Source organism: Petaurus breviceps, unplaced genomic scaffold, assembly GCF_028583685.1.
Source record: "Petaurus breviceps papuanus isolate PSGF00001 unplaced genomic scaffold, PetGlider_PUasm1.0 227, whole genome shotgun sequence".
Taxonomy (NCBI): domain Eukaryota; kingdom Metazoa; phylum Chordata; class Mammalia; order Diprotodontia; family Petauridae; genus Petaurus; species Petaurus breviceps.
In genome coordinates, this window is record NW_027185896.1 from 15998120 (window position 1) to 16016516 (window position 18397).

Consider the following 18397-nt stretch of genomic DNA (forward strand, 5'->3'; position numbering starts at 1 on the left):
CCAAATAAGGTGAAGATCAGGAAACACAGGGGTGAAGAGGCAGAGGGACCAGTATAACAGAAATGAGTCCTGGCTCCTAATGCTTCCTCCCCAGCATCACATGGGGATGCAGGCAACATCATCTCATTTCATAGGCCTTTATTTCTTGTCTCTATCCAGGTTATGAGCTAGACACCACTCTAACTCCTCAATCTATTTTCCACCACAAAACACCCAGGAAAAGGAACTGTGCCTCCTCTCCCCTTCCTAGTGTCTAGAATACTGCCATGTACAGAGCAGCTGAGAAGGCAGTGGCTGGACTATGTGATCTCGTAATCTTCCAGTTTTAAATCCTAGGATCCCATGAGTACCCTTATATGGGAAGGCTGGACAGATAAGGGTCTGAAGCCAGGCCTGGACCTGTGGAACTGAGGACTTGGGTGTGGTGAGAACGTCAGTCTGACTCAAAGAGGGGTTCAAGTTTGTTTGGGGAGTTGGGTGAGGGGGGAGTGAAGCTTAGAGTGGATGAGGCAAGGGGAACTGGGGACACAAAGTTCCCAGAAATCCTAAGCAACCTCAGGAGATTATAGGGGAAGGATGGCACATGATGAATACTGAAGGTCACAGGGAAAACAAAAGATCCTGGCAAATGTGGCTCTGAGGCTTTTCCCTACACAAAGTATTGTCCCTAGGGTTGGGGATCCCCTCTGGGTTACTGCCAAGTCTATTCAGGGGCCTTGGAAACACAGGTGGGAAGAGGATGGGATCCAGTCATCAGCTCCTGTCCCCACCTCTTTGTCTCACCCCTCTCAGTCGACCCCCTGACCCATCTCCCCCATACCTGTTTTCTGTCCCTTGGTCCACCATTGCTTTCCCCATCATTCTGTTCCTCTTTGGCCATATTCTTAAACCCTCTCTCCCATCCCTCCATTCTGTCTTCCATTCCTATTACCCTGAACTTTGTAACTGACTTTGCCTATTCTTCTGGCCCTGTTTGAATCCCTCTGGTCTGGTCCCATTCCTGAGGCTTCATCTAGGGAAGCTTCCCATACCTTTGTCCCTTGTCTCTCTGGCACCTGTCATTGTCTTCCAGTAGTTTGAACTTGTCCGAATTCCCCTTGCTCTGTCCCTTTGTCCCCTCCCTCAGATGAGGAACTGCACATCTTGATCCGTGATGCAGAAGCCAAGGGTGCAGACTCCAACATCTCCTCCACCTTCCCCTCGCCTCCCAGGGATTCTGGCGTTGTCATTCCCATCTATTGCTCCCTGCTGGCAGCTGTTGTGGTGGGACTCCTAGCCTACGTTGCTTTCAAAAGGTAGGTGGGAAGCCTAAATTCCTCTTGGACCCCCTCCCCAAAGCCCAGCACCAAACTCAATGGTTAGAGAGGATCTGGAGGTTGATGGGTGGAGAGGGTGAATCCCTGGGCACTTTAAGACTCATGCTCTTGCAAATACTCACCCAACAGCTGGAGAACCTGTAAACAGAAACAGCAGCTAGCAAAGGCTCGGGCTGGGGAGCTGGGCGTCGCTGAGGGAGAGAAGCTGCACAGTGACAGCAGTATCTGCCTAGACACGACAGGACTCCATGAACTCCATGGCTTGGGCAAAGGTGAGACCATCACTCTGCATGTTTCCCTACAGCTTAAACCTCCTCCTGCCACTGACCAATCCCATTCCCCATGACTCTTCTCCTGTGTTACCTTTTCCTCATTAGGGGCCCAGCTGGAGCCCTGTCAGTGGCATCTCTATGAGCAGCTCCCCAGGGGCCAACGAGAGAAGGTAGAGCAGCTGCTGGTGGCAGGCAGCCCACCCAGAGCAGGCTGGGAGGTCTTGGCGAAGCAACTGGGCTATGAAGTCGAGGCTGTGGAAATGATGGGCCAGGGCCCAGCACCTGCTCATACCCTGCTACGAAACTGGGCTGCTGAAGGTGGGGCTGGAGCCACCCTTGAGGTCTTGGAGACATCACTCAAGGCAATAGGCCGAGAAGATGTGGCTAGAGCCCTGTGGAGTCTGGAGGAGGCCAATTCCATGGTGTGAGTCTTGGGCCCTGGCTGTCAGCCTGGGGCTTTCTCTCCCTTCCTCCACCACCCTGCTTCTCTCAGGGAAACATGGTCAGCTGCTTTGACTTCAGGGTCCATCTCTATACCTCTCATCCAGGTCTGCCTCTGAAGGCTTATGAGGCCCCCCGCCTGTTTCCCTGGCCCTGGAGATTGTTTATAATGTCCAATGGACAGGAATGGGCTTTGGTCCCTGTTTTCCTGCCCCACACTCAAGTCCCTTGAAGACTAGGGGTTGGATGGAATAATGGAAGGCCCTCTTGACCTTCCTGCCATGATGGGAAGTTTGCAGTTCTCTGAAGTAGGAATTAGGCTGAAGTGGAGAGGGTCTCCAAACCCATATCTCTATACCAATATTTGGTCTCACAATTTATGTTTACAAATTAAAGGATAACATGTCTAACCTCTCAGTTGTCTGGCCTTTCTGGGATGGGTTGTTATTTGCCCTTCGTTCTTGAAGAGCACCATGGCATCAAGAAAGTGATGCCATGACTCACAAGCAAATTGAAGTGAGGGAGGGCTATGCAAGGTCACAAGCCTCACTTTCTCCTCCAGGGCCATCTGGGTCCAGTGGCCAGATACAGATCAGGATGACTGGAGATAGCCCCAACTGGGCTGGGAATGAAGTGGGGAAAGTGATGTTGGAGAGTTGCTGAAAAGTGCCTTAAGGAACCAGAACGTATTGTGAGAAGAGTCTTCTGTAACCACTCTTCCTTGATCAGCACCATTCTTCTCGTGGGCTTCCTGCTACCCTCACGTACCCCTCCCCAAACTTTTCTTTCATAGAATCTAATGTCAGAACCAGGAAAGACCTTTTAATTTTGGTTCAGGCCTGTAATTGTCCTAGGCCTCCAAGCCTAGGACCACAGCGATCTAGCCAGCAGCAGTAGTAAGAAACTACTGCTGCAGATTCTACAGTAGGTTTAGAAAACAGTCTAGGGGCATCAAGGGACTGGGACCTAATTCAGAAGGAGATACAGCCCATAAGAAGCAGGCCTGAGAAGCCAGCTCTTTTACTACATAATGCTATCTGAAGGCCTTCTTACAATAGAAGATATAATTAGAAGAGACTCGAGGCCAATCTAATCCAAAGATTCTTACCTATTTTTGTGACATGGTGAAATTTATGGACCTCTTCTCAAAATGCATCAAGTAGAATATGTAGGATTACAAAGAAGATCAATTAAACTGAAATAGTTATCAAAACTTTTAAAGGTTAAGAATCTCTCATCTTGCCCAACCATTTTACAGAAGAGGGACCTGAAGTCCTGAGAAGGGAAGTGACTTGCCTGATGAAATGCACCAACAGAAAAAGGGCTAAGACATCTATCTAGTTCTTTGTACAAATGCAAATTTCTGTTCACTATCAGTGAGCATGCCCGATCCTTTTATTTATCAGTGTCTGAGGTCAGTTTGTTCTCCAGGTTTAGGCAGAGCTAGCTGGGCTTTTCCTTTTCCATTCCCTCTCCAGACAAGGAGTAGGACTGGAGGCAGCAATATTAGGCTGCTGTTTAAGGTCTCTTCTAGGTCTAAATGCCAGAACTGCCCACTCAGGCTGGTTGGTTGGGTCCTTTGTAGAACTCTGCTGTCCCCACCAACTCAAGAAGTTAGCTCCCATCTGAGAGTCCATGACTCCCTGGGGAAGGATTAGTGACCAGAGGTGGACATATCGGAGTCTCTCTTTTTTAATTTGACATAAAAATGTAAACTATTTAATTAGATTACATTAATGTTGATTGTGTTTAATCAAGATGCTTAATAGAATGAATATTAATCATGGATTGATAGTGAACTATAAGCCCACCTGCCATCTATTAGTTTTATGTTATTAAAAAAAATTTTTTTGTTTCACCAAAAGAATATATGCCTTTTCTCCCTTTCACTTCTGTGGAAGTTCAGAAAGATAAAATCCGCATTACAAATATCTATAGTCAAGCAAGACAAATTCTTTCTCTGGACATATCCAAACTGAAAACTGAGGAAAAAATTATGTCTCAAACTGCACTGAATCAATCATTTATCAGGAAGTGGGTAGCTTTGTTTTATCATGAGTCTTCTGGAATCATTATGATGATCAGAGGTTATATGGGAGAGAATTCTTTCAATCCTGAATCAAACCACAGCAACTATGAGGGAAACACTAAAGAGTCTGCTTCAGAGCTTTAGGAATCTGTTATATTAGGCTCCCATGAAGTTAGGGGGTTAAGGTCCAAACACTTCTGTCCCTGAGTCATTCCCAAAGGTACTTGAGTTTCTAAAAGAGAAGGGAGTGGCCAACCAATATCCCTTTGGGATGGGGAAGTACTTCAGAAACACCTAGCATTTTATCCCTTTCTCATAACAGAAATAAGAGTAGACAAAGGAGAAATGGCAAAACCATGAAGGAGAGAGTAAGGTGGAGTGGAAGGTCAAGTCAAAGGTCTTAGATTTGAACCTGCACTCTACCACCCATCAACTATCTGTGTGAACTTGAGCAAGTCACTGGACCTCATTCTCTCACATGTAAAAAATAAAGCCATTCTTAGTTCTGACACTCTATGCTGTAAGTTCTCCTTCACCAATATAATTACATGACTCCAGTTTAGAAAACGAGGAGAGATTCTGCCCTGACCTCCAGGCCTAGGACCACAGCAATCTACCCAGTAGCAGGATGAACAGTTTGGACAGTCAAGGTCCTTTTATAAGTAACACGGACCGAAAGTGCCCAGACATGCTGGGAAGAAAAACCCAGTTGGATATTTCAAACCTTTTTTGTTTCATCTTGTAGGTTGTTTTTTCAGTAACCTTGGATTTAGAACCACTTTATTTAGACCTGAGGGCCCTATAGACTATCCAGGTCAAGAAAAACCTAAATTCAGGAGAGGAAGGGCAGGGCAGTTCTAGTGAGTCAGTGACTGGGGTTAGTCTGTTAACAGTAAGTGCCCACTTCTGTTTTGTAAAGCTTCAAGTGTTTTCCTCATTAACAAGCCTTTTTCCAAGATAGAAAGCAGTGTGCAGGAAGGGACTTGAACCTAGTTCTCCTGTTTACCGGAGCCAAGTGTCTTTCTGTTCCACCATACTGCCTCCTTTAGTACACTGAACAACTTTCTGGTAAAAGAGCAAGAGTTCTTCATGACCTCAGCTTGACTCCTCAGTACAGTGGTTACACAATGAAAGGCAGAGGAGAGGGGATGAGATGCACCAGCTCACCCCATTCGGACACCAATCTGTTATAAACACTGTCCTGGCAAACAGAGTAGCTCAGGCCTCCACAAACCTTAGGAAACCTCCCCGGGGAATCAACCAGTTCTGCTCTCTCCCTCTAAAAAAAATTTAAGTAGAAAACATGACAGACCAATCGAACTTAGTACTGTGAAGAGAAGTTTACAAAGGAATTTAACTAAATTATCTCATTTGATTCCCATATATCTGTGAGACAGGCACTAGAGGCATTATCTCCATTGATATCCTCAAGTTTGGAGCCCTAATTGAATTAACTAATGACTCATGCCAACTCCCTCCCCTTCTGCACCTCCATCTATAAAATATGAATAATTCTTGTACTTTTACCTCAAAGCTGCAGAAACTTAAAATACTTTAATGGAGTCCTATCTTATTGATGAGAGGAAGAAATCCCAGCACTAGAGCACTTGCATCTCAACCCATGCTTACATCCAGTGTGCTTTTTGTCTGTCTTTCCACATATCTTCCACAAAGGGTTTCTCTGAGACACTGGGGGCTTTTTGTCAAGTGGGAATAAGATCAGACTTGCATTCACCACACAACCTCATAGGACCATGGACTATCACTGCCACCCATCCTCTAGGACCCACTCCAGCACTCCACTCTCTCCCTCTTCTAAAATACTATAGAACTTCCTATCTCTGCCATCTTGCACATACTAGATGCCATGTACTATGTGTGATCTTACACGTTTATATTGTCTCTTGAACTAGATGGATGGCCCCAGGGGTAAGGGATGTTATTTCTTCTAGCCTCTATTGAGTTCGGCAAATGGGAGATTTTAGATATAGTGAATGGTTAATAGAAAATAGGCTCTAAAGTCAGACATAACCACATGTTTGTGATTGGGGGTAGGGAGGAAGCCCTCACATACCTGCCTCCCAACCCCAAGTCAGGGCTTATCCAGGGCTTTGTGAGTTGTTGGTGCCTAGGTGCATAGGTAGAATTGGGCCTAATAGTGAGTTTTCTCTTCTATAAAATGAAGGGATAAGGGGTAGAGGTTCAATTTGATGAATGATCACGTCCAGATCTAACACCATGTGATTCTTACCAGGCAGGATTGCCTTTAGTGACCCTTGTCTTACAGTTTGATATGGGCTCTGTAATTATAATTAACTCAGGTCTAAATAGGGCTAGATTATAGGAATAACCAAGAATGAACAAGGTGAAAAAGACTTCAAGCAAGCAACTAGTTCAACCCACAAATTAATAGAAATTCCCTTTATAACATCCCTGGCAAGTGGCCGTTCAGACTCCACTGAAGTCGAATCTGAGATGGAGAAGCCATTTCATTTCTGGAAAGCTGTGAAATTATCCACAAACTGAGTAAAAATTTGTCTCCACATAATTTTTAGCCATTCATTATTCTACACAGAAAAAAAGTTTTTTTCCCCAGAGCAGATAAGTTAATTTTGCTGTTCAATGGCCCCAATCTAGGATATCTATTTTGTGATCATAATTCCAACTGAATGACCTCTCCCCAATGAGAGAACTCAGTTCAGATACACAACGGACAACTGCTCATCACCATTTTTGTTTAAAGGTTATCCCGTTATGTCATTTTAGGCCAAGGATGCAAAAATTCCAGGAAGTACTAGAAAATCATGTGTTTCTTAAACTGTAAGCCACATAATATGGCTACTACTCTCTCACACATACCTATGAAAGACAAGGTATTCTTTTCCTTTTTATCTGTATAGCATATAGCACCCATATAGCAAAATCCAGAGGCCAAACTCATAATGTCTGCTTGGGTCTTAAAGCTTTTTTTAACCAATTAATTTTATAGGTGAAGTGTAGGCCAAGTTCTTTAATTGATTTTATTTTATTTTTTTTACATAAAAAGTTCAGTAAAAATTGGATAAAGTAAAATGATTTTAAGCAGTAAAATCAATCTTATCAACATAGCATGAGGCTAACCAGAAACTTAGAGGTAGCCTACTCTGTAATATTTACATGATAACAGATTAAATCTTGCAGGAGAACCCAAACTATCCTTACAAAGTGTTCCCGTGATCTTAGCACGCATAGGCTAAAAGCAAAAACAAAAACAAACAAAAAAACCCAAAACAAAACAAAAACAAAACCCAGAAAAAATATTTATCAATATATTCACATATACGTTAAAATATAATACAGATTCCCCGGCACATGGGGTGGGGAGAAAGGGGTGCGCATGGGTCAGTGCGCTAACAGCACCGCCAAGTAGGAGACCCAGGTTAGAGAATGGGGGTCAGGCCTAGGATAGATTGAGGGGAATAGCCTCTCTCCTAGGTCCCTGACAGTCTTGGCCCACCTACCCCAATAGCATATTGACTGTGGCCTTGTTTTGTCTTGAATGGAATATGGTTTCTTTACTTTGCATGACTCACAGGGTTCAAGTGCCAAGAGTCATCAGTGGCAACAGCCCTGACAAGGTTGGGGGAAATGGGCTGGAAGAGCCCATGGACTTCTCTCATTGAGTTAAGTTTTTCCTTTCTGTCTTCCCCCTCTAAACCACCTTTGCTGACCCATTAAGTTTATTCCAAGTCTGTGTCTTCTTTGGGTTTGTAAACAGTCCCAAACTTCTGCATGTACTTTTTGATGTACTCCTTTGTCTTGTGTTTCACATTCTCATTGCACTCCAAATCTTCAGGATTCTTACAGTACTTCAGCTCCTTGTTCATGACACCGTGAGTAAGCTGTGTGGAGTACCCACCCCAAAGAAAAGGATAAAGGGAACAAGAAAGACCATGCAGATAAATCAGTGTGGGGGGAAGCTGACACTGGGACTTAATCCTGTAATCTAAAGCCACCCAAAGGTATAAAGCACATTCTTCAAAAAGCCATTGTACCAAATGTGGGGACACTAGCACAGGCAAAAGTGGGGAAGTGTATAAAATAGATATTTTTGCCACTGCCCTAAGGATCCTGAAAGGGTTAGAAGGTGGCTTATGAACAAAAAGTAGACTGCCTAATGCTACTCACATGTGTGAACAAGCAAATGGGTAACTGAAGAGGGAAAACCTTCCCCCCAGAATTCCTAGAAATGGAGAGAATTTTTGGCTTTAAATGACATTTATATGAAACCCAGTTGCCAGCAGTTGCTAGCCAACCTTCTCTATCCTTGGGTACTCTCAAAAGGGGAAACTGTCTTATACTCCAGATCAAAGTTGCCACAACGCTTTCAGTATGCATGATATCCTCTAGGCCTCACCTGAACACCCAACCTCAGTGAAACAGGGAAAAACTGGGGGCCAAGGGCTGGGGATTGGGAGAATACCTTTCGGGCTAGATGCTTGAAGTCTTCAGTTGTAGTTATCCTCCCTACTTTGCAGTCGGGTTTCCGATAAGGATTCAGGCACTGCACAATGAACTGGGACATCTGTGATAGGAGAGGGAACCAAGAACTGTCACCTCAGGAAGGTAACCACCCAGATATTCACAGAGTTGTGGGAAATTCAGTAAAAATCTAGTCCCTGAAAAGGCTGAGGTATAACAGAAATCCTTGGGTGGTTATACCTTCTGGTCCTCTCTACTGAGGTGGGGGAAGGAAAAGGGGAGAGGAGGATGGGGAGGGAGGGAGAGAGGGGGAGAGAGAGGGAGAGAGGGGGAGGGAGAGAGAGAGAGAGAGAGAGAGAGAGAGAGAGAGAGAGAGAGAGGAAATGTGTGTGTCCTTATCTATATCTGGAATAGAAAGCAGAACTGATGATCTAACATCACAAACTTTGATTCCATTCTCACCTCTTTTCTGAACACTTCTTTGCTCTTCTTGGCCAGTTCACTTGAGGTATCTGCTTCTGCGGTTTTGGGTTTTTTGGAAGACTAGAGGAAACATAAAACACAACATGGCATTCATAAGAAGCTGGCTCACAGTACTTTTGAAAAGCAATTACTGACTTAAAATATTCCCTAAATAAATGTATATCATGTGAAGATCTTGGAAGTGGTCACATCCCTTTACTTCCAAAGTGTAAATTAATTGGATTAGATACAGAAGGCTACACATGACAATCAACATGTGTTACTCACACCAAATAAATTAATGAAGAAAAAAATTCAAGTAAAGTGAGATATATAGTTACCCAACATATGATTCCAAGACATTTGGTGTTGTCAGGGCCTAGAGGAATTTTCTAAAAATAACCAGTATAGAGTTTCCTAGGAAAAGCTAATTACTGACTTTAAAAGTCTACTCTCAATGGTATTAACATTTGGAGCCATTAATTTCCAAACAGCAGTTTTGCTACTCCCCTAGGTTTGTGATAGTTACTGAAGACCTGTCCTTGGATATAAAGGTATAGTTAAGAGCTGTCCTTATTAGGCTCATACTCAGGTGATGCTAAAAATGTCCATTTAGAAGACAATGTCATCTTCTAATGCTCCTCTACTATATACAAACACCTGTATACAAATACTTTTTTCTCTTTAAAATCCTATAAGCATGTTACTCCTATCACCTGGATTAATATCGACAACCTCCTTTCCAAATAAGTTTTAGTAGAGTTCACATGAATTCATCCAGCCTGAACGTTCTAATAAAGCAGAAAGAATTAGGTGGTGGGACTTCCTGTTTACAGATGGAGAAATCAGCTACAAATTAAAGTGACAATCAACAGTGGCAGTTTAATTAGAATGTACAAGAGGCATTGTCCCCTAAGCCATCATGGAATTGTTATTGGCCCAATTATACCACTTCTAGACATAAAGAGTTAATTCTCCTAAGAAAAACCGTGGAAAGGCTGGTCTTAGAAGAACAGGCAGCAACGGATTTAAAAACTGACATATGTGAGAAGTCAACAGATCTACCACCTCTCCTTAGTTACCTCCAATAAACTGTTCTTTTCCATGGGAAAAAAAAGTAATCATGAGCTACATTCCTTGTGCAAGTAGTTATATTCAAGTATGTTGTCACTATAGGGTAGAAGCAGTAACTATCTTAGGAGCATTTAATACAGTCTTCTGGCTGTGCCTGCTGCTCCCTTGTGGAGAGCAGGTGATCGGGGTGGAGCCGGCACCACCTCGATCATGAGGCTGCCCAACATCCTGCTCACGGGTACGCCAAGGGTTGGAAAGATCACACTAGGTAAAGAACTTGCATCAAGAACAGGACTGACATACGTTAATGCGGGCGATTTAGCACATGAAGGACAGTTACATGATGGCTTTGATGAAGAATATGAATGTCCCATTTTGGGATGAAGATAGAGTAGTTGATGAGTTAGAAAATAAAATGAAAGAAGGTGGAGTTATTGTTGATTACCATGGCTGTGACTTCTTCCCTGAACGATGGTTTCATATCGTTTTTGTACTTCAAACGGATAATTCTGTATTATATACAAGACTTGAAAAGAAGGGATACAGTGTAAAGAAACTACAGGACAATGTTCAGTGGGAAATTTTCCAAATTCTTTATGAAGAAGCCATGGCCTTCTACAACCATGAAATAGTACACCGGCTGCCCAGCAATGTACCAGAAGAACTAGAGAATAATTTAGATCAGATAATGAAATGGATTGAGACATGGATAAAAGATTATAATTGAACTTTGAGGGCAAAAGCATGGACTTTCAAGGTTTTCCACATGATGGTTAAAGATTTTCTTGATGATTTCTCCTTCCCCATGCAGTAGAAATTAAGACAACATGCACAAAATTTTATTATCCAGGATTATGTTGCAGAAGTAGCAGGTGGACAATATATAAAGTTGAGATATAATTTTTTTTCTCCATGAGAAAACTGAAAACTCCCCAATACAAATAAAATATTAAGAACTTTTAAAGTTTAGGAATATTCAGCATTCTCATTTATTTTGGTTAACTGCTAAAGAAGAAACAAATTTGAGAAAATAGGTGGAAATCTTTGATACCTGACATGAAAAAGAAAATGAAGGCTAGGGAGAACTGCTGACATATAAATAGAATATGAGTCTAAGGATAAAGTTTAAAAAAATACAGTCTTCTCACTCCTATTCTGTCACTCTACCTGGTTTATGTAGAAAAATGGGAAATTACAGAACATTCTCTTCCTTTAATTTGTCTTTTTCCTTCCCTAGCAAAGAGTATTTTTAGTCATTACTAATGGCTTACTCATATACAAGTTCTGCCCCTCATAAATATGGGTGATTCCTAGCTTGGTGAATGTAGAGCTAAGAAAACAATATATACAACAAGGTAAATAGAAGGAACCAAGTGAAGTTACAAAAAACAAACATGAATTTGGAACTATGCTCAAAGTGCTATAAATCTGTGATCAAGCAATGCCATTACTAGGTCTGTATCCCAAAGATGTATATATATATATATATATAGGACCTATATGCACAATAATATTTATAACAGCTTTTTTTTTGTGGTGGCAAAGAATTAGAAATTGAGTGGATACCCATCAATTGGGGAATGGTAGAACAAGTTGTAGTACATGATTGGGATGAAATACTATTGTGCTATAAGAAATGACAAGCAGGATGCTTTTAGAAAAACCTGGAAAAGCTTAAGTGAAAAGAACCAGGAGAACATTGTACAGGTAACCACAACATCATACAATGATCAGCTATGAATGACTTAACTGGTCCTCAAGCAATACAATGATCCAAGACAATTCTAAAGGCCTTAAGACAAAAAAATGCTATCTACCTCCAGTGAAAGAAGTGATGGAGTCTTAACACTTGACACACTTACTAGCCATGTGATTCTGGTAAAGTCACTTAACCCCAATTGTCCTCTAAAAAAAAAATTAAATATATATGTATATATAAAATTTCTTACATAGGATGACTGAGAGAACCCTGGAAGGGATACTGGCAAAAATTCTGATGGATGTGAAAAACAAAAGATTTCAATAAAAAAAAAATTTTAAGTACTCCCAACACTGGAAAAGGTCCCAAGATAATATGAAAAATACCTTCTATTTTTTTAGGAAGCTAGAGTGGCAATGAGTAAGATCCATAAATTAATGGGGAGAAAAAAAACCCTGAAATATACTTCAGTGCTGCATAACTTCTGATCTTAACCTATTATTTTAGTTTGTCAAAAGAGATTAGGAATTAAAAAGTCCTATAAACATAATTTTAGAAGGAATCTCTGGTTAGGCAGATGGGAATTCAAATAATGCAGAAGTAACAGGAAGCTGAACTCCATACCAGCAGTAGGCTGGATCACTATAACTACATTTGTACTGTCAAAGAATCTGGTCTACATGTGGCAACTTAGAACTGAAAACACTCAACACTCTTAACTACCTACAGAGGGGCAGGGTTCTAGATAGTCAGGCTTCTAGGTAAAGAATTTGGGTTTGGTTGGTTGCATTGGTAATAGTAAAAGGCATCATGGATGCAAAATACAACACTTATAAATACATAAGTACATATGATACAGGTCTCGTGGCACATGACAATGAAGTGGCATGTCCTGTTCAGGGTATAACTGGAGTGTTCATCTTCTAAAAGCAGGGAAATTAGCACTGTGTATTAGCTACCATGCCTTGCTGCATAGTCAGTTTTGCTACATGTTTCTAAAGTGGTCTCTAGTTAAAACATGAACACTATTACTATTCTCTATCAATGAGGACCAATATAGTATTATGGGTTACAGAAATTTTAGAGGTGGAAAGACGTGTTAGGAAATAAGAAAGAACACTTTTCTGGAGTCACAAATCCACAACTGTACCTTCTATGGATCCAAGCAGAGGTGAGGAGAAGCCCCCGCAAACATGGTTTTAAGTTGAGGCCTCTAATAGGTACCACTTGGTACTTATTTAGTCCTCCATAATCAGGTATGTGTTGGCACAGGGTAAAAAGGACACTGGGGATTGAGTCTCTGTGTTATCAGACATGATGCTACATGATATCAGACATCATGCTACAAGGCAATTCCAGCATTTGTTCTATGAAGATCAAGGTTCCTGAAGGTTATGTTACATAATTTTAGAATGTATGCTCCTAATCTAGAAGCATTAAGAATCTGATTCTAAGCTCTAACATACTACAATCACAAGAAACATTTGGTAAGGTGAGATGGGAGAAATGCATCTGAATTCTGGTTCTGACACTAAAACCTGTCTTTAGCTTCACATATGCAAAATGGAGACTCATATTACTTCTGAGTTATTGTACCCACCAAATAATTTGGAATCCTTTAAGCTTTTTTTTACATTATCTATGTTACAATTTAAGATTTACATTATAACATATATGCATATATAGCTAATACAGATAGGTTTTGCATGACTTTACATTTATAATGGGTATTATATCACTTGCCTTCTCAACGGGTGGGGGAGAGGTTGAATGGAGGGAGGATCTGGAACTGAAAATTAATATTTTTTTTAAAGTAGAGTATGGATGTTCTGATATAGGGAATGGCTGACATACTGTATGTAATACAAATATGTAATATTTGAGAAGCCATTGTTCATTGTATAATTTATACATATTTGGCAAAAATTTAAAGTTAAGTTTAGAGCTCATTTTGTTGTGGAATGAAAAAAAAAACCACAACCTATAATCTCAAGAATAATTCTTTAGATACATCTCACCCAGATGTCAAAAAGTAGTATATTAAGATGACTACTTCTGTCCCATTTTCCTTATCTGTAAAATGACAGAAATGGACTTAGGTTCCTTGCAAGTGAAAAATTATTTAATCTTGTGGTTGATAATGGCTTTAGTATATTTAATATCATTATTTTAAACAAATGGCCCAAAGTCACAATTATACAGGACCAAGATAGATGCATTTATTAGTCAGATAAGAAAAACAAAATGCACAGAAAGTCATTATGACTCAGTTCAGTGCCTGGCACAAAGACTTAAGCAATACTTGTTGACTGACTAACCAATTCATATACTGGGTTCTCTGAGGGCTGAATGGAGAGAAGTTATAAACTGAAAGGGAGAAGAAAATGCTATGTGAAGATTCTGAGTGGCCCAGCCACAGACTGGAAGATAGACAGATGATGCAGGCAAGATCCACCTTAATTCAAACATTTACACATGCAAGACCCAGGGTTACTTCAAGAGTAGGAAACAAGAGTAGAGGAAGAGTGAAAGTCAGACATGATCAGAAACTTTTATTAAGTACTTCAATATATAAGAAGCTCCTGCCCAAGAGGAGCTTTAAAAGAAAAGACAGAAATAGCAGTTTTAAAGGCTGTAAAGTCTGAATTTCATTTTTAATAAAGATAGAATACTCAAGATGAAAATAAAATGTAGTTGTGGATAGGAAGAAGTAAAAAAAAGGCAACTGATTTAAAAGGGAAGACATAATAACCGAGAAGAAAGTAGGTCAAAAGTAGTAACAAGTTTTGACGATTGCTTAGATTTAGGGACAAATTCAAGATGATCCTTAGATGCTACCAGTGGAAAAAAGAGAAAACACTGTCAATAAAACACAATAGTGATTACTATTTCCCAAACACTTGATGGGCAAGGGTCAAGTATTAACAGCTGAAACAAGGAGAATCCAGGTACCAAATCTACTAACTAAATCTCCTAAATCCCTAAGCATTTCAAATGACACATACAACCAACCACAACAGTAGTGATACATGTTAGTCTGCATAGATTCTTAACTTAATACTCATACTCTAAAATACCTGCAGCTTTTATAAAATTGATAATTAAATGTTAGATGTCACAGTGGGGTTGGAAACTCCCTAACTACTTAAGCCTAGTTTAGCTTTTGATTAAAAACAAATGTACATAGTCTTTGACTAATTATATTACACACACACACACACACACACACACACACACACACACACACCCCTCAAAAAATATAACAATTGTGATTTCTAAATGTATCTCTATAACTTAAAAAAAAAATCTACAAAGCTAACCCATTTATCTAAAATTTGGGGATTTTCTATTCTCCATTTATTTTCCTTTAACGTATTGAAAATAGGACATATTTTATTTGCCCAGACTTCCAGTTCTTTGATAGTCTTTTTAGGTCTGCTCCTACTTGGCCTGAAAGCTCCACAATTTGAAAGGTGGAAATTTATAGCCTCCTAGACAGATACACATTTCCAAAACTATCTAGGAATGTAAAACAATTCTCTCTAGTTTTGTTTATTGATCAACAGCTTCTTATCTAAAAAGGGGAGGGTGGACTAGATAATTTATGATCCCAGGATTCCTCAAATTACTGTTATTTTAGATTCAGAGCAAATGAAGAGACTGCTTGTTATTCTGGCTATTCATCCTTATTAAAACATCATCACGGGGCGGCCAGGTAGCACAGCGAGTAAGAGCACTGGCTCCAGTATTGAGAAGACCCGGAGATTGAATCCCGGGCTCAGACACTTAGCACCCACCCAGAAACACCTGGCTGTGTAACCTTGAGCAAGTTACTTAACCCCAATTGCTTAGGGGCGGCCAGGTGGCTCAGCGAGTAAGAGCACCGGCTCCAGTGTCGGGATGACCTGGATCAAATCCGGGCTCAGATACTCAGCACCACACCCAGAAATCATAACTGGCCGTGTAACCTTGAGCAAGTTACTTAACCCCGATTGCTTAAAAAAAAAAAAAAAATCATCACTTAGAAACTTACTCTGCATTGCAAATTTGCTATACAAGGATAAAGTCCAATATCACAGCTTGGAAATGTCCCCTAGCATAATTTCTTGCCTGTATTTGTCATCACTTGCTACATGTTCCTGCTTTTTTATCTTTTCACTGAAGGCTGTTGAGGAAGTAACAGTGGCCCAGCAAGTAGTGACTAGGGTTTACTATTGCCTTTCCAGCTGATGGGAGTTAAGCCTGGGTATGGGCAAGGCATGGGAACAAACTGCTAATCTTGCTTTTGATCCAAGTTTTTTTTTCTTAATCTTGCCCACACATACCCAACCCTCAGAATCTTGCCCATCCCCAACTCCCGAAAAGGCAGTAAAAGTCAGCATTGAACTGTTGCTTTGACCATACTCATTCTGCCATCTTCCATAGGTGCAAAATGGAATTGAAGGCAGCTATTGGGTTTACTTTTCTTTGTATTTCTAGTACCAGACAGAATATGCACTCAATAAATGTCTGTTAAATTGAATCAGCTTCAATAACTAGTCTAAGCTCAAATATGACAAAGAATGGGAATCTACCGCTGTTTCAGATGAGCAACAGGAAATGCCAAGTAACTTAAGTATAGTATTATGAAGTAACCATAGTAAAGTGCTAAAAAAAAAAAGTATTGCTTTAAAGGGGGTACATATTCTGTACAAAGTAACTAATTTTTAGCTTTGGTTATGGAAAAAAATTGAATCCACATTTTTGAGCATACAGGTACAAGAACCAAATGATTCAGTGTGACAAACAGAACCAACAAAAATATAGTTGTAATTATTTCCACATTTGATTTTTTTTGCCCACATCAGCATGTGAAAAAACCAAAAGATTAAAAAATATCTACTCCTAGCAACCATTTACGGGCCAGCATGAAAAATGGAAAACTGGAACCCAAAGGCCAGAATTCCCATTTGTCCTAAGAATGCCCAAAAGGGAAAAGGGGGAGGTGGGAGGGAGAAAGTAGCACAAACTGCTGTTAATAATAAATAACCTTCAATCTAAAAGTCAACACTTTCTAAAGGAAGAAAGAGAAAAAGCCTGTTAGGAAACTTTGAGGGTAAAAGGGAAAAGGACTATAAATGAAGAACCAGGACTTGCAAGCTCAATTCAAACATGCCTTTAAAAATACCCAGCAATAAGGCAATATAGTCTTTAAAAATTCTTTTCAATATCACTGGGAGAGGAGTGAAAAAAATGATTTTTTTTAAGTGAAAATTAAAGCGTAAATGCTAAGTGAAATAGTAGTAGTATTGCACACTAGCTGATAAATCAAAGTTCATTTGCTCCTGATCTCATCCACTCTATTTAAAATTCTAACCAATTCTCTTTAGAGTCACACATTGAACAGACACTCTTATGCAACACAGCACTGTTTCTACAAATGCACACAACAATCATTGCCTTTTCTGCTAAACTACCATTTCTAAGAGGAAAAGGAGCTATATCTTACTAATCAATTTTTTCTTAGCCCAGCACAGAGCTCTTTCCCCCCAAATCTTGCCTCTTTCCAACTTCCCTATTTTTGCTAAAGAAACCAAATTATTCTTTTCCACCATGTGCATAACCTTGGGATAATTCTTATTTCCGCACGCTACATATTTAACCAACTGCCAAATCTTGCTATTTCCATCCCCACATCTCTAACACTTGATACCTTCTCTTTACACACAGCTCCTTACCTTTGTTCAAACCTTCTTCACCTCCTGCCTATATTACTGCAAAGGCCAATTTTGTCTTCCTTGCTTCTATAGTCTCACTCAACTTCAATCATCTTGTATATTGCTACCAAACTGATTTCCCTTAAGTAAAGATCTATGGCCTTCTACTTAGACTCTATTGGCTCTTTACTCTCTCTATGATTAAATATCAATCTCTGTTTAGATTTTTAAAAAACCCTCATAATCTTCCCTGTAATCTCTCTTTCCAGCCTCACTGGATACTATTCTACCTCTCCACTATGAAGTCCAGGCCAACTGACTTCCTCTCTGCTCCTCATACAAGATATTCCACCTCTTGTTTGCCATAACTAGAATGAATGACATCCTCAGCTCTACATCAAAGAATTCTTCTCTTCAAGAAGCAGCTCAGGGGGGCGGAGCCAAGATGGTGGAGTAGAAGCACGACCTTCCCGTGGCTCTGGCTTCCACCTTCCCCAATCCATGTGAAAAGGGGACTCTAAACAAACTTTGGAGCTGCAGAAACCACAAAATGACACAGAGAAGCTAACCTCCTGCTGAGGACAGCCCAGTAGACAGGCATGAATCGGCCAGCGCAGTGCTCTGGGAGCCTAGCCCAGCCCCAAGCCAAGGCTTTAGCTCCAGGGCAGGCCTGACCAGCCCCTGGCCAGAGGGACTCCAGATCAGCAGCAGCTGTGCGGCCTTTTCCAGATTTATCAACACACAGATGCGAAGGACAAAGTGAGAGGTCAGTGCTCTCTGGACTTTGGGACCAGTAAGTGGGAATGCATGGCTTTTACCCCTGGGCGAGAAGCCACTCAGACACTAGCACAGCCAGCCATCAACACGTGGTGGCAGCTTCAGCTCCTGGCCTACAGAGTGTAGGGGGACCAAGCACCAGTCTGAGGGGTAATCGCTCTTGCTTTAAC

General features: G+C 40.8%; 2 protein-coding genes and 1 pseudogene across 3 annotated transcripts in view; 2 read left to right on the forward strand and 1 right to left on the reverse strand.

The window, feature by feature from the left end:
• The window catches only part of LOC138167165 (death domain-containing membrane protein NRADD-like), a 9058-nt gene extending 6619 nt beyond the window's left edge, over positions 1 to 2439 (forward strand). Inside the window, exons 4-6 of the mRNA XM_069095909.1 lie at positions 1127 to 1295; positions 1446 to 1588; positions 1694 to 2439. Coding sequence (XP_068952010.1) covers positions 1127 to 1295; positions 1446 to 1588; positions 1694 to 2016 — 635 coding nt within the window. The 3' untranslated portion in view covers positions 2017 to 2439. The remainder of the gene's footprint in view (positions 1 to 1126; positions 1296 to 1445; positions 1589 to 1693) is intronic.
• Positions 2440 to 7064: 4625 nt separating this feature from the next.
• The window catches only part of SETD2 (SET domain containing 2, histone lysine methyltransferase), a 141924-nt gene continuing 130591 nt past the window's right edge, over positions 7065 to 18397 (reverse strand). For both annotated transcript variants that reach the window (XM_069095910.1, XM_069095912.1), the window contains 3 exons: positions 8982 to 9062; positions 8521 to 8622; positions 7065 to 7939 (listed from right to left, as the gene is read on the reverse strand). In XM_069095910.1, the coding sequence (XP_068952011.1) occupies positions 7778 to 7939; positions 8521 to 8622; positions 8982 to 9062 (345 nt within the window). In that variant the 3' untranslated portion in view covers positions 7065 to 7777. The remainder of the gene's footprint in view (positions 7940 to 8520; positions 8623 to 8981; positions 9063 to 18397) is intronic.
• Positions 10201 to 10988, forward strand: LOC138167167 (adenylate kinase isoenzyme 6 pseudogene; annotated as a pseudogene).